Raw genomic sequence first — 16,543 nt, forward strand, 5'->3', positions numbered from 1 at the left:
ATATACCATTTTATTTAGTTTATACTGATGTTTAGGGCCCTTCTCATGTTCTCATTAAAGGAGATTCTGCAAATTATGTTTCATTTGTTGATGACTGCACCCGTTACACTTGGGTTTATCTTATGACTCATAAGTCTGACTTCTACTAGATATACCGTACTTTTCAATCAATGGCCACTACATAGTTTGGGTCTACTATTAAATTGTTGTAGTCTGACTTGGGCGGGTAATACTTTAAAACTGAGTTCTGTGAATATTTAGCCAATTTGGGTACCATTCACCAAACTTCCTATACTGATACACTAGTCCAAAATGGTCCAGCTAAGCGTAAACACCGTCATCTCCTTGAGACAGCTAGGTCTCTTTTTCTCTCTGCCTCCGTTCCGGCTCCGTTTTGGAGTGGGGCAATTCTTACTACTGCTTTTCTTCTCAACCGTATGCCTACCCTCTTTTTTCTAGTCGATCTCCTTATGAGGCACTGTTTTTTCAACTTTCTAATTACTCCCTCCTTCATGTGTTTGGATCTATTTCTTTTATCCTTTTACCCCGTAAAAATAGGACCAAACTTAATGCCCGGTCTATCCTATGTGTCTTTTTGGGTTACAGTCTCACTTAAAAAGGCTATCGCTATTATTAGCCTGTTTTCCATCGCCTTTGCATCCTCTCCCTAGGCTTTCCCATTCCTCTAGATAGGTTTGTCGTCTTCAGCGTGCTCTATATGATCTGAAGCAATCTCCTTGTGCTTAGTATGATTGCTTTTCAACTGTTGTTACTGAGCTTGGATTTCATCCTTCTGCCCAGGACTCTGCTTTATTTCTCCTCCACACCTCTGCTGGTTTTGTTGCCTTATTACTGTATGTAGATGATATGATTATTATTGGTTCTGATTCTTATGCTATCTTTGAGGTCAAGCAACATCTCTTCCGCACCTTCGAAATGAAGGATTTGGGCCTATTACAGTACTTTCTTGGTATTGAGGTAGCTTTTTCTCCCAAGGGCTACTCACTGTCTCAGGCCAAGTATGCTAATGAAGTTATTCACCGTGCTGGTCTTACTAACACTAAGATTGTTGATACTCCCATTAAGCTTAATGTGAAACTTAATATTATCGACGGTGTTCCTCTGACTGATCCTACTTCATATCGAGAGCTCGTGGGTTGCTTAGTCTATCTGACGGTTACTTGTCCTAATCTTGCCTATGCTGTTCATATGATTAGTCAGTTCGTTTTTGCTCCTCGTTCTACACATTGGACTACTTTAGTTCGAATTCTTCGCGGTACTATCTTTCAAAGATTGTTGTTGCCCTCTACTTCTTCCTTGGCTTTAGTCGCTTATGCTGATGTTGATTGGGCTGGTGATGTTACAGATTGTAAGTCCACTTTTTATTTTTGTACGTTTCTTGGCGATTCCTTGATTTCTTGGAAAAATAAGAAACAAACTGTTGTTTCTCGTTCTATTGTCAAAACTGAGTACCATGCTATGGCTCACGCTACTGCTGAAGTTGTCTGGCTTTGTTGTCTCCTCTCTGATTTGGGCGTCCCTCAGTCTTCTCCGACCTCCCTCTATTGTGATAATCGTAGTGCTATTCATATTATCCATAACACTGTCTTCCATGAGCAAATAAAGCATATTGAGATTGATTGTCACTTTGTCTGTCAGCATCTGTATTCTGGCTCTATCTCGCTTTCTTTCGTCTCTTCAACTTTGCAACTTGCTGACTTTTTTACCAAGACTCACACCACTTGTCGGTTTCAGTTTCTTCTTGGCAACTCTCTGTGTTTTTTGCTACAACACCTTGAGTTTGAGTTTAAGCTTGAGCTTGAGCGGGGCTGTGAAAATATTAGGTTAGGTTTATATATATGGCAGGGTTTCATCTTCTGAGAGATTGTGTAGGTGCATATATGGCAGTGTTTTAAGTGTATATATATGGCAATGTTTCCTTTTTAGTCTTAGGGTTAGGTTTATTATATAATCAGATGTATGCTTTGTATTAGTACACAATTGAATATACAGAAACATTCAAAAATCTTACACCATCATCACCACCACCACCACCACCATCACCATCACCATCATACCATCATCACCACCACTACCACTATCATTACAATACAAAAATTAAAATATACGATTTGAAAATAATAAATTTCAAATTTGATCCTATACCTATCAAATAATTTATTTTTAGTTCAGCACTTAAATTTTTATCAAACAACTTTTCAGCTTAAAAAATTCAACATTCAGTTTTCAATACTTAATTTTTAATCTTCGGTTTTCAATTTTCAATTTTATCAAACACCACCTAAGAAACATTCTATTCTAAGAAGCATGGACACGGATACGTGACACGACATGAGTACGACACGGACACGCTGACACGTTAATTTTCAAAAAATGCAGGACACGACACGTGGGGGACACGCATGAAATATATAATTTTATATATTTATTATATGTTATATATATGAATATATCATTCAAAGATAATAAAAAATGCAATATGACACTAATTTTTATAAATTTATATGATTTTTGTTTTATTATTGTATCTTAAGTTATTTTATTCAAACTTATAATTAGTTTCACATATGTCTAATCGTTAGACACGTGTGTTTAAACGATTGACACGTGTGTCCTCCAAGTATCCAACGAGTGTCCAGGTCTTTAAAAAATAGGACACGTTTTGAAGAGTGTCGGACACGTGTCCTGAGAGTGTCCAAAGAGTATCGGTGTCTGACACGGACATGACACGGATATGTCACATTCTTAAAAGTGTCCATGCTTCTTAGATTCTATTCATCAACTAGTAAACATGAAAACAATGCACAACCTTTACAACGACAGGTACAACTTTAGGAAAACTGATGGGCAAGAGCAATCCTCTACGAGCCAGCTCAGCCAATGCTAAGCAACCTCCGTGCCATGAACCATCTCCCTGGAAAATTAGAAAGAATCAGCATACTTGAATCCCTGAAACTGATAGAAGAATATATAATGAAGCAAGTGAAGACACATCTGAATTACTGCTCATGGTATTCCCAGAGACGCAAAGGTCTAACTTGTAAAAATAGCCATAGCAATGATGTTGTGAAACAAAAAGCAAAAAACGTGACCAACTGAACTAGCATACCTCACCAGGCGTAAACAGCTCTAATACAGATGACAGGACTTCATCTGAGAGCGTATATGTTAGATGTGAAGTTACACGACCAATACCTTTTGCCGCAGACCAACGCACAACAGTGTCCTGAATTATCATAAATTACAGCAGAAAAAACTGTCAAATTTGCAAACAAAAAGACTGATCTAGAATTAATTATAATTCATTTACTTCATTCATTCTTCAGCCAAAAATTTTTAAAGACACCACTATCTTCAAAAACATTTGAAGATAGTTGTGGTCCTGTGGAATGGCAGATTTAGGATTCTACTCTAGGAGGACCAAGTAAATTTTTTCTATCCTATATTAAGACTAAAGAGTAAATTCTTTTATAATTTTAAAGAGTAAATTTTTTTAAAATTTTATTTCTTAGATAATTGATAAACTCATTAATTAAATTAGGTACTATATTTGAAGAATGTTATATCAAACTGCATATAGAGAATAACATATCAAAAAACACTTCTATACTATAAGAGAGACAGAAAGGTAACTAGAATTATTAGTGGCCTCCATGGAATTAAAGAATTCCTAGATGAGGTCATTCTATGGATTAGAAAACATGAGAGGGGCAGTTTGTAGATAAAAAAAAAAAATTAATTAATTAATTAATTAATAAAAAATAAAAAGTGTGTGGATGTCACAGTGAAATGAGAATGGGCATTAATTTACTTTATAAATAGAAAAAACTAGACCATGAAGGTTTCTTTGTGATTAAAAAACTGCATTGGAGACCATTTCATGTTACCTCAGAAGGTTTTTCAAAAAAGAAAGTCAATGCATTTTATGGACCATATGTAAGACTCCTTTTCAGCCATATCTCCATCATATCCTCCTACTAGGTGACATGAGATCTAGGGAAAGTGGCACCAAATGAAAGTGTCATGACTTCAGTTTCAGAAAACTATGGTATGACAAAGTCGCAATTTTAGTTGCAGCAACTATGCAATCATATATAAACGTCGGTCGATAGTTTAATTATGCAACATGACAAAAAGAGAAAACATTAGCAACATGGAGAAAACATCAGCATCTACGCAATATCTTCATTATACAAAGTACTTTATTATACATAAAATTATAGTAAATTATGATAGAATCTCACCCTTTAAACATACCGTATCTTTCAATCCTGACAGCAACAACTCAATTATCTCTTCAACAATCTCTGGAACATCCATATCTTCCTCTTGCGGGCAGACTGCATTTTTGTTAGAATTGCAATCATCATTTGCACTGTGATTGCATTGATCAATTCTTCTTGACACACCTGGTGCAATATTCTCCCCAAGTGTGCTGTGTCTACCCTAAATGGAAGGGATAAGTGTCCAGCAGAAGTATATGATCAGAGTGGAGTTCATATGAAGTTTAGTAGCTTGCAAGGACTTAAAAGGAAAGTTCAGATAAGCAAATGATATAAGACAGAAAATTAAAATATACTAAAAACAGGATGATTAACACACACAAACATGTGTGTCCGCACAGCGCAAACTGAGATACAATCTATGCTACAATTAAATGAATCATTCAAGTAATTCCCCTAGCATCGTTTTTTCTCTTCTTTTTTTTTTCCCTTTGTTCACAAAAAAAAAGGTGGCAAAGGCGGCACAACCTTGGTACAAAATTAAACTTCCTCTAGGCATGAAAATTTGGTCCGAGGTCCATAGGTTGGACTGAGACTGGCCCAGACCCCTCTCAAGTAGGGTCTGGGCAAAGGTTTTTGAAGCCTGGCCAAGCCTGAGGCTCAACCCAACTGGCACAGCCCGAGGCCTGACCCAATTTTCAGTAATTCCAATGTTTTTGTGAACGTTTTCCTACAGAAAAAAATAAATTTAATGAAGATTAATTTTTGTATAAACTTTGGAGTGGAATAATGCAAAATGATATGCACGTCTGTAGGTGTCAACCCAATTAGAATGTTCTTGACTCGTAGTAATGCAATTTCTCCATCACTTAATTTTACTCTTGAAAATTTTCATTTAATTAATAAAACTTCATTTTGTTTCTATCATTTTTGTCTCTACCTGTCAATTTTAACTTCATCCTTATAAACAAATAATTTGGTGTTTGGGAGTGTTTCGCAAGTTGGCTGGATGTCCTTCAGTTTGGGGTCTTTTTGTATTAAAGTCCTGTGGGGTTAAGAGAACTAGTTTAAATGAGGATTGATCTGCAGAGAAGTGACACTTTTTCAGAAGAAAATCCAAATTTGAGCTGAGTGCTCCTCACCAGCTAAGGTCTGAAGAATTAGTCGCTTAGGTTTTGAGCAGCTGACCCTGCAGCGCCATCTGATCCCTTTATCACAGTGTATCATGCAAGAGACTAGCTCTAAGCCGCTGTTTACCTTTCTTTCCAAATCTGAGAAACTACCAAATTAAAGCATTTTCTTTGAGTTTGGGAAAGAATCACAGATTAGTGTTTTAATCTTGGTTCAAAACTACTACTATTCTATGTGGGAAAATGTTAGAATTTACCTACACCTACCACCACCTTTACCTACACCTACCACCAATTTACCCTCACCTACTCCTCACCTACTACCCAAACCCTCTCCTATATAATGAGTCACTCTGATTTGTAATATAAGATATATAAGAAATCAATCAACATATCAATCAATAATATTCATCAGTTTATTTTTACATGGTATCAGAGCAAGGTTAAGAACTTAGTGATTCCGTTTCACCGGCGGACGGCAGCCTCGCTTTGGCCGTCCGCCGGACAAACCCAAATTTTCTAATTCTCTCTCTCCTTCCAACATACCCATCTCCATCTCTCTCTCTTCAGTGCAGGGGCAAGTTTGGTAACAGCCGGTCGTAGTGCATAATCAAGCATCCATTCTTCTGAATTTTTCTTTTCATCCACCATTTGATGCCTGAGATCAACCTTTTCATCCACCATGCTTCTGACATGGTTGAATGCTGCCCTTCCATTTCATTATCATCTTCGCTGCTATTTTTGAGCTCCCAATGTGTTTGATCTTCTGAATCTATGGAATCTGAGATTTTGAAGCTCTGAGCTTCATGGTCTGGGTGGTTCTGGTCTTCAACATTGTTGTTGGTCTGAGACTCCCTAACAGATGATTGAACCAGGGTTTCAGCAGGCAGCCCTTCATCTACAATAGATTGATTTGCTTCACTATCTTCGGCTATGACACCAAATTGGATTCCATTATCATCTTGCTTAGTCATATCCTGGTGATCTTCAGATAAACCCTGCAGCATTTCAGAAGTTGGGATTCTAATCAGTGATTTGGCTGCACCCTCTTGCTCTTCCTCTTCTTTTTCCTCTTCTGTTTGATCTCCCGTATCAGCAGTAGGGAGTTCTTTTTCTAGGCTCTGGTTCATTTCTGGATCCTCGGTCTTGGGTAGCAGGCTTCCAACAAATGCCTCTTTCTTTTTGCAACACCCAACTTTCTTTCTTTTTTTTTTTATTTTATCCCCACAAACCATGTGCTGGTGTTACCAAATCCATGGGCCACCCTACACCCAAATCCCTGACTATTTCATATTTTATTACTCTAATGGCTGGCATCGTCCATTATCACTTTATTTTATTTTATTTTATTTTCATTAAAAAAAAAAAAAAAAAAAAAAAAAAAAAAAACGCGCACATGGCACTCACAGCAGATACACTCACCCACACACACCCACGGGATTGACAATCTTTTATTATTTTATTATACATAGCCGACACATCCACTCCCTCTCTCTCTGGTCCCTTTTCTATCCACTAGCCCACTTTTGAAAACCCACTTAACTTTCTTTTTCTTTTTTCTTATTTTACTCCCTCTTTTGAAATGAAACCGACAACACCACACCAAGCAACCCACGTGACCCATTATTTTTATTATTTTTCTTATTATTATTATTCTTACACATTCAAACCATTCATCTATTATTATTCTTATTATTATTATTATTAAAAAAAAAAAAAAAAAAAAAACACAAGAAGACGAACTGCACACCAAACTCATTTTATTCCTGTCGGGGCTCACCCCGATCACCATTTTACACCAAAAAAAAAAAAAAAAAAAAAACAACAACAACAGCCGAACTACCACACCCACAGTGGGATTTTTTTTTTTTTTTTTTTTTTTCCTCTACTCTGCCGCCGGTCTCTTCTTCTTGCCTCCGTCTTGGACGGCCCTTGTCGGTGTTGCCTCCGTGTTTCCTTGTCCACCGAGCACGTTCACTCCCCCATACTCCTCCACTGCAGCATATGGCGGACCTCCGAATCGGAACATCACGGTGGCCTTCCGCTTCAACTCCTTGTTTTCTGCCTTTAGCACACTTATCTCTGCTCGCGCATCCTTATACATGCGTTGGAGCAGAGCCAGCTGGGCGTTTAACTGTTGCACCTCATTTGTCCTGCTCTGCAGCCGGTGCGACAAATTTGTGACCGCAGTCATGGTTTCCACGCATGACTTCAGAGTATACTGATTGGCCTCAATATCAGTTTGCACCGCCATTTTTTGCTCCACCGACCGCATCGGAAAGTTCAACGGAGCAGAACCAGAGGTGTTTGGTTGAGGTTCACTGGCCACCACACCAGTTATTTCTCTTGTGGACTCATTCAGTTCTGGAAAGAGCGTAAGCAGCCCACGGGAAGAGGAGGCCATATTCTGGTTAGCTGGACGGGAAGAAGAGGCCATGTTATGGGTTGCTGAGTGTTTCAGAGAAGGGTTGGTTACAGAATGGCAACAGAGTGTTCCAGAATCTCTTTCTCAGAAACGGAAGAGTTTTTTCAAAGGATTTTCAGAGGTTTCAGACTGGTTTGCTTTCCACATGTTCTCTCAGCCTCCGCATTGATTTATATAGAACATGACGAAGAGGCCGACATGCGCACTGTCGCTCACGTGCATCGCCGCGTGTCTGGCGCGCCTTTTGATGGCTCGTCTTTTGATGAATTGGGCACGCCTTTTGACAAAATTGGGCACACCTTTTGAGGGTGCCACTTTTCCAACAGTCCGACATGACCCTATAAACTGTCCCGACATTTGATTCCGGTTAGCTTTTTCAAGGGTCCGACAAGACTCTGTAAACTGTCCCGACATTGATTCCGGTTAGCTCCTTTATGGGTCCGACAAGACTCTGTAAACTGTCCCGACATTGATACCGGTTAGCTTTTTCAACGGTCCGACATGACCCTATAAACTGTCCCGACATTTGATTCCGGTTAGCTTTTTCAAGGGTCCGACAAGACTCTGCAAACTGTCCCGACATTGATTCCGGTTAGCTCCTTTATGGGTCCGACAAGACTCCGTAAACTGTCTTCTACAACGGTCCGACATGACCCCATAAACTGTCTTCTACAACGGTCCGACATGACCCCGTAAACTGTCTGCTACAACGGTCTGACACGACCATACCGTGTCTCCTATCCTGTTTTATTTTATTTATCAGTTTATTTTTCTGTTTTGTAACTCTCTCCAAACTCAAGTTGGTTTGTGTCAAACCTCCTTAAGTTTGAGGGGGGCTGTTAGAATTTACCTACACCTACCACCACCTTTACCTACACCTACCACCAATTTACCCTCACCTACTCCTCACCTACTACCCAAACCCTCTCCTATATAATGAGTCACTCTGATTTGTAATATAAGATATATAAGAAATCAATCAACATATCAATCAATAATATTCATCAGTTTATTTTTACAGAAAATTATGTTGTTTGGCAGTTTATAGCCCTACATTATCACTAAAACTTCTTGTACTTGTTAAAATATTTTCTCCTACAGCTGCTCGCAGTCACATATCATATTCTTTTGTTGTATAGACTTTATTACCATCATATTCCAATAAAACCAATACTTCAATCATATTTCCCACGTTTAATCCACCAAAAGCACCTTATGAAAAGGTTTTTTTTGGGGGGGGGGGGGAGGGGGGGGGATAATTTTTTAATTATAAAAAAAAAAATTTTTGACTCCTTTTCTTTTCTTTTAATTTGCAATCCTGATCTTTTGTAAACAGTAACAAAACTTTATAAACAAAAAAAAAGAGAAGAACACCATAATTATTTGCTACAGGCCATGCATAATTCCACGACACACGAAAGCCCAAGGGCTACATCTCTTTCATTCATTTTCTCCTCTTGTTTCAGAGCAATGAATCATCCATATATACATATAAACATGTATACACATCTATTTTAAAATGTACAATACAAAAGCATGTGAAGAATATGATTAAAATTCAATTACATTTAACGGATGGAAGTTACCATGTAATCACCCATGAACACTTCAAACATCTTTAGTTGATACAATCAGCATAACCTATAATTTTCTCCACTCATGGATTCCCTAATACCTTCTACCATTTGTCCAGATCAACACCTCTACTCTATACTAAATAGCAACAGTAAAAGAGAATTTCCCTGTTTCAAGCCATCATAGCTCCCGAAAAAACTTGCTAGAAAGCCATTAACTGATACCAAGAATCTGACCATGAATATAAAATGACAGATGCACTTCCTCCATTTATCACAAAAGCCATATGCTCCAACACATACACAAAAAATCCCAAATGTGAATTATTGTTATCACTTAAAGGACAAGAGCAGTATAGCTGAGGACAAATAGACGTCAAGAAAAGAGAAAATTTGGTTGTAAATTAACCTCTAATGTTCTGTTAGTGATTAACTTTTTTATATATAACTTCTTGAGAAAAAATATATCAATTAGCAGACACATACAACAATTTACACTTTCTTGAACCCCATAAGAATTAATATTTTCAGTTTTAATATTATATTTTGGTACTTTACCAGAAAAATAAACTTGACCAAGGTAGACAAATCAAATTCTAGAAAGATAAACATCAAAACCACAATTACACAGAATTCAGCATTTCTTACCACATAACGCCAGGATGGTGAACGATGAGGGAGGCAAGTAAGCCCAATCCGCTGACTTAGTTTTACCAGATACTTGCGAAGTAAAGGACTACGGGCTGCTGTACTGGACTTCATCAAGACAGATATGTCACTCCACAAAACAGGAACCACATCAAGTAGCAGTTTACGGCTTCCAGCCTGCATTTGGAGTAAAAGTATTTACGTAATCCAAATATTACTAATCTAAAATAGAAATTCACATATATAGAGTAACTACTAAGCAACAAAAAGAAAAAAAGAAAGAAAGAAAAACAGTGGATTGGCCACATTGCTAGAATTTGATGACTCTGCTTCTCAATTTAACCATAGCCCCAACCTGCTATTTCTTACATAGGACAAATGTGGAAAATTCTACTAATAAAGTCCAATTCCCAATAACGGTCCCTGAATTTGACAGGTGCCTGGAGAGGAAGACTAGATACATACTAACCTTTGGCATAATATGCACAAAGTAGCTGTTCTCATAATAGAATCCAGGTTCTCAAGCTTAATAGCCCGAGTTTTAACCACTGCACCAAACAATGGCCCCTTAAAACACTCTCCTACTAATACTAAGCCCGAATGTAAATATATGGTAGCAGTAAGGAGTGGGTTTTAAAAGCTTCTTTCAATTGATTCTTACGGCTGGAAGGTTGGTAAAATATTGAATTTCGGTGGTTAGTATTGATGCATAGAAGGGCTGAAGGCTTGAGGCTTAATTCAACAAGAAAAGAGGAGTTTTCGGTGACTATCTGAGTGTTGTGAATAATACAAAAACAATAACCATGCTTTTAAGTTTTGTGTTATTTTGGGCAAGAGATTATAGTTGTGAAATAGGATTCTTAGGGCTATGAAAAGGCTCGAAACAACTCTGATTTTGGAGTTTTTTGGGCTGAAAGTGTGGAACATAAAGAAGAAAGAAAAGAGGATGAAAATTCTATGCTGCACTCCTATGTCTAGAATTACCTAATACAATTCCAAGTGAAGCTTCAAAAGTGCCAGAAAATTCTGCAAAACATATTCTCTATTAAATTAGAAACATTCCATAATTTGAAAGCATTACTTACTTCTAACAACTCCATACAGTACGAAATACATATTTATCTTTTTCATATATTTACTTCTACTACTCAACTTAGCCTTTGTCCCAATTACTTGGGCGTGATTACATGCATCTATTTTCTATGATTGATTCTATTTAAAGTTATATCCTTAATAAATTTTAAGTCAATCATGTCATTTCTTATTGCTAAAACCCATATTCTCCTTAGCCTCACTCAATTTCCTTTAGCGTCCTCCACGTGGATCAAATCATTATAAGTGCATACATTGGTACACTCACCATGTTGCTCTCGGATGGAGGTCACTTGAACAAATTGAGGGGGACTAAGCACGAGACAGCAAGTGTACTTAGTGCCTTTGGAGATTGTCCTCAAGTGCCTAGGAGTAAGGCACCACATGCATAAGCCTCAACCGGCATAGCTCAACCCCAAGGGTAGCAATCTGAGCGGCCCATGTGCCTATGCATGTGGACAAATGGACTCATATACAATTACTGAGAGAATAAGCTATGGAGAAGCATCGTGCACAATCACATGATGAGTAAAAGAATATGCAATGGAAAACCAAAAGCAAACCTTGAAGATGGAAGCCAGTGCTTCCACAGCACCAAGCAACCGAAAGTGATCCATAACATTGTCTGTGATCGAAGATAGAACTTCATGTGTCCATTCAGTGAAGCTGAAAAGGAAAGGGGGGGGGGGGGGGGGGGGCACAATTTTTTAGCTCAAGCAGTACCATAGAATAATTATAATTACGAGCACTTCACAAAACACCCATGTAAAGAAGTCTAGCAAAATATTCATTTGCAATGTTTTCCCAAATCAATTATATAGGGAAACCTATATTAAATAGGGGGTAAGGGGAGAATTTGAATGTAAAACAACTTAAGCACAGAATTGGCTATATTTCTTGCTTTACATATCTGTGTGTGCATCAATTGATCTCAAGCTATGAACGTTATTCAATAACTACAATCTAAGAAGCACGAACACATCTAAGGCCTTTTAGACTTTAAAAATTATTATATTTGACTTAAATATTCATATATATGACATATGATAATCATTTATCCTTATATATAACATATAATAAATATATAAAGTTATATATTTTACACATGTCCGTATCATGTTTTACATATTTTGAAAATTTCCGTGGCAGTGAATCAGTGTCATCTCATATATCCATGTCATGCTTCTTAGACTACGGTCACAAAATGCAGGATCGCAAAGTTGTTACACTGACTCAAAATAGCAACCGATCACACATCAGAATTTTTTTATTTTCATTTTCACACCGATAAGCACATTTTTGTATCATGCCCATATTGGTGTATCACATATCCATATCGATGCCTCATATTTCCAAAATTGCATATTATAGACTTTATGATAATTCATTATATTCCTATCAGTTAAAAGTAAATGCCTACATATTTGATGAGAAAAACCTGACAAAAGCCTTCAACATATCAGGGCGTGTTAGAAGCCTTGAGAGCAGCAATCCAGATATGGTGCGCATGGGACCCGCATTTGAAAGGTAATCTTTAGAGAACCCTAATATCCTCTGTACCAAGGGGGGTGACTCATCACCCCCAGGAGAATTGCTGTTGACAATACTACTATCCACAGAGGAGATATCAAAAGGAACTAACACAAGAATGGAAAGCCACAATAATATCACACATTTTGCCTCCATCTCTCCTGTACTTTCTTGCCGCAGTGATGTTACTGAATTTACAACATGGCATTTCTCTAAGAGAGATACTGCGAGTTCTAAATCAGAAACCTGATGTGGGAAGAACTTGATAACAGCTTTGTACCCACAAACTGTGACCAGAGAATATAAAATAATGCATATAGGCTTGATTATATCAAGAACTTCATCTGAGTCTACCCCTAGTTCAATGGTTCTAGACCGCACAATGAACATCAGTGGACAAACTATGGTTTCTAGGTAAGGCTCCAGAAGTTGACCCTGTTCCTGATACTTATCCACCTGCATAACAAAAGTAGAAAATTTCAAAATGTTAGTTTAATGATTTCCCTCCTATCAACTATGTGTAAAGATAGAAGGAAGATGAAAAAATTAACTTCTTTTTTTTTTTTTAATCTTAAATGGAACAGCTGAACAGAGTGCAAAACAACAGATACTATTAACTTAAAGCTCATCAAGGGTTTCAACAAACCATATTAAGTGTTTCACAAACTGGTAATCAATATGTCCAAGTGAAGATCATCTACACTCTCAATCCCCTCATAAGATGGTTTTATATGTTACATGGACTCGGATAGGGGTGTCTAGTGTGGGCATATATCTAGAAGTCAGACTCATCAAATCATAAATTTAAAGGTACATAGACTCAGTAAAAAAATGTCATATTTTTATATTTTTAATCAAGCATGCGAGACAGAATGGTACTATATATAACTTACAATGTCAAAAAGACATTTATAGTAATTATACAACATGTATATATAATAATAGTGTCATATACAATTATATAAGAAGTATCCATTGAAAAATTGCCAACACATATCCCATACCCTTGTCCGAGTGTCAGGTGTCTGACACGGGTATTTGATTTATTTTGAGGAGTTCGTGTAACAAATAAGTCTAACAAAAAATGCTCAACAAAGTTCTCCTTATTGACTATTCAATCATACTCTGGATCAATCTATTCCAAATGAATGTATCCTGTGAAAGCTACAAAGCTAGACCATCAACCATCCCATGAGTTATCGACCACTCATCCACACATCTACTCGTAAGTCCTGCATAAAGGAAGGCATCCTCATATAATAGATGGTATGCATCAAGTTTAGGATGCAAACATTTTTTGTTCAAGATCTATGTACTCTTTGACCAATAACAAGGAAAACAAGCTTTTTTATATACTGGGATAGAAGTCCAAGCTGCCACCATTGATCATTCAACCAATTTCTCTCCTTTTCTTACACTATTTTTCTAGACAATTTTGGATTAGTGATAATGTTAGATTCGATACCTAAAAAACCACGCTAGGCCATTGTATAAAATCAATGGACATTTTGTAATCAATCCTAATATATATATGATATAGCAATTTGAACTTGCGTTACATGTCTTTTCTGCTTCCCCCAGTGTACATGTGTCCATTGGATATGATAAATGTAAGATTGTGGGATTGTGTCCAAAACTCGTACCCAATTTAGACACTCAAATCCTCTAATTTGGTATGATATTTTAAGAAGACACTCACACGGCGTGTCACATGATTGGGAGATATAAATTCCTTATTTTTCTTAAATTTAATTTAATTTGAAGTACATTTGAAAACAATTTACAGCGTCCTATCTAATAATATAATACAATATGCAATATATGTGTGTATGTGTGTGTGTGTGCGCGCGCGCGTGTTTAAGACGTGTCCTCATAACATCCATACTCAAGTTTTGGATGGCATATGTGAATATCATAAGATGTAGGTCTATGAAGATATGACACTTAAACACACACCCACACACAATACTTATATCCAAGTCTATGTAACATAGGTTTCAACACGTTAGTCCGCACTTGAGTGAATCCAAAACATTGCTTAAATAAGCAGCTCTTGTTAGGACTAAGCATAAAAATTGAAAAGCTGCAAACCAGTCTGATCTAGACCAAATCGCTTGGTTTAATTTTCTCACTGCACAGTTCGGTCTCGGTTCTTAAAATAGGCGAACCGAACTTCATATTTTGGTCTGTGATTTTATAGTTACAAATTTGTTTTGGAACCAACTTGTACCTTATAGATATATATATATATATATATATAATTTGTTAACTATCATCAACACTCAACTATCTTATTAGTATTAAATATATAGATATATATAAGTTACAACCCTGTACTTTTGCAAGTGTGTTTTTATATAGTGGTAGAACTAGTCTAAACAATTCTTTAAGCTGTAAACAATATTTTGTGAACATATTGTGAATGATGAAAAGGTTTCTAGAAATCATGGCTCCATACCGAACCAAACCATGTTTTGGTGGGTTGGTCTGGTGTGGTTTCAAGATTTTCATGGTTTGGTGTGGTTTCAAGATTTTCATAGTTTGGTTTGGTTCCAAATTTTATGGAGCCGTAAGTAATGGTTTGGTCCTGATTTACTCCTGAACCGAACCAATTCAAACCATGCTCACCCCTAGCTCTTGTCAATCATTTTCAAAATTAGACTTGTGTTTATCATGTGGTAACCTACCTGAATGTGATTAATTTATATAGTGTAGCCATGACTTTTGTGTTGGTGTTTGAGGAGTCAACATGGGGATGGCAATTGATAATTGACACCTAACACGAGAAGTTTTTGTTCTAACCCAAAACTGAGGAAGCAAGCTTCAAGATAATATTCTTAGCAACACCACCAAGTGTTGCTTGTCAAATGCACTTGATTTTCAACAGAATAAATTGCAAAATCAAAACAAATTCAAACCCAAAACCAAAAATGCATAGTCAATTCATATACATACAAACATACATATGAAGGCACATTCAATCAGGCAACTGTAGCATTTTGATTAAAAGACCAATTAAGGTGTAAAATAGTTGTAAAAACGTGGATGAGAAGAGAAGAGAACAGACAGGAGATACAGAGAGGGAGAGATTACGATGGATCGGATCCTGTAAACAGAAGAGAGATCTGAGACTCGTCCATTGGAAACGATGTCGTCGAGGAGAGACTTGACGAGCTTCCATTCCAAAAGGAAGTATTTCATCAGAACCCTCTCTTTGCAACCGTGCTCGTCGTCTTCTTCTTCTTCTTCTTCTTCATTCACTGCCATCTTCGATTCTTCAATCTTTGGAGCTTCTTCTTCCTTGGCCGCCATTTTAGAGAGAGAAAGAGAGCAAAATCTAGAGAGAGAGATAGAGTGTGGAGATCGTCTTTCTCTTCCCGCCTCCGATAGTTCGATCCTCAGTGAAAATGCTCCTCTACACACTTCGATGTTTCTCAACATACGTGTGTGTTTGGCAACAAGAAACAGAGCAACTTCATTAGGAATAACCAGATGGTATTTTATTATTTTTAGTATTTTTTTTTTGGGCAAATTACATATACCCCTCGAGGTTTGGCTAAATTACAGATACCCCTGAGATTTCGGAAATTACATCCCGCTCCCTGAGGTTTGTATTTTCATAACAATTTGCCCCCTGAGGTTTATATTTCATAACAAATTACCCCCTAATTTCTTATGCAAATATAGCATTCAGGGGGAATTCGTAATTTCTCAAACCTCAGGGGTATCTGTAATTTAGCCAAACCTCGAGGGGTATATGTAATTTGCCCTTTTTTTTTTGTTTGTGAATAAATCTTTAAAAATTCAATAACTACAAAATATTAAAAAATCAGTAATTTTTGTATTTTTTTGTATTTATTGATTTTTTTAAAAAATTCACAAGTATTTTACGAATAAATT

General features: G+C 37.0%; 1 protein-coding gene across 1 annotated transcript in view; it reads right to left on the reverse strand.

Moving 5' to 3' along the window:
* Positions 1–16,144, reverse strand: part of TTN1 (ARM repeat superfamily protein) — a 29,128-nt gene extending 12,984 nt beyond the window's left edge. The window contains exons 1-7 of the mRNA XM_028249992.2: positions 15,737–16,144; positions 12,552–13,099; positions 11,677–11,779; positions 10,022–10,198; positions 4,279–4,467; positions 3,131–3,247; positions 2,831–2,935 (exon numbers count right to left, since the gene is read on the reverse strand). Coding sequence (XP_028105793.2) covers positions 2,831–2,935; positions 3,131–3,247; positions 4,279–4,467; positions 10,022–10,198; positions 11,677–11,779; positions 12,552–13,099; positions 15,737–16,084 — 1,587 coding nt within the window. The 5' untranslated portion in view covers positions 16,085–16,144. The remainder of the gene's footprint in view (positions 1–2,830; positions 2,936–3,130; positions 3,248–4,278; positions 4,468–10,021; positions 10,199–11,676; positions 11,780–12,551; positions 13,100–15,736) is intronic.
* Positions 16,145–16,543: the final 399 nt, after the last annotated feature.

This window comes from Camellia sinensis, chromosome 5 (genome assembly GCF_055761805.1).
Source record: "Camellia sinensis isolate YWXY chromosome 5, ASM5576180v1, whole genome shotgun sequence".
Taxonomy (NCBI): Eukaryota; Viridiplantae; Streptophyta; class Magnoliopsida; order Ericales; family Theaceae; genus Camellia; species Camellia sinensis.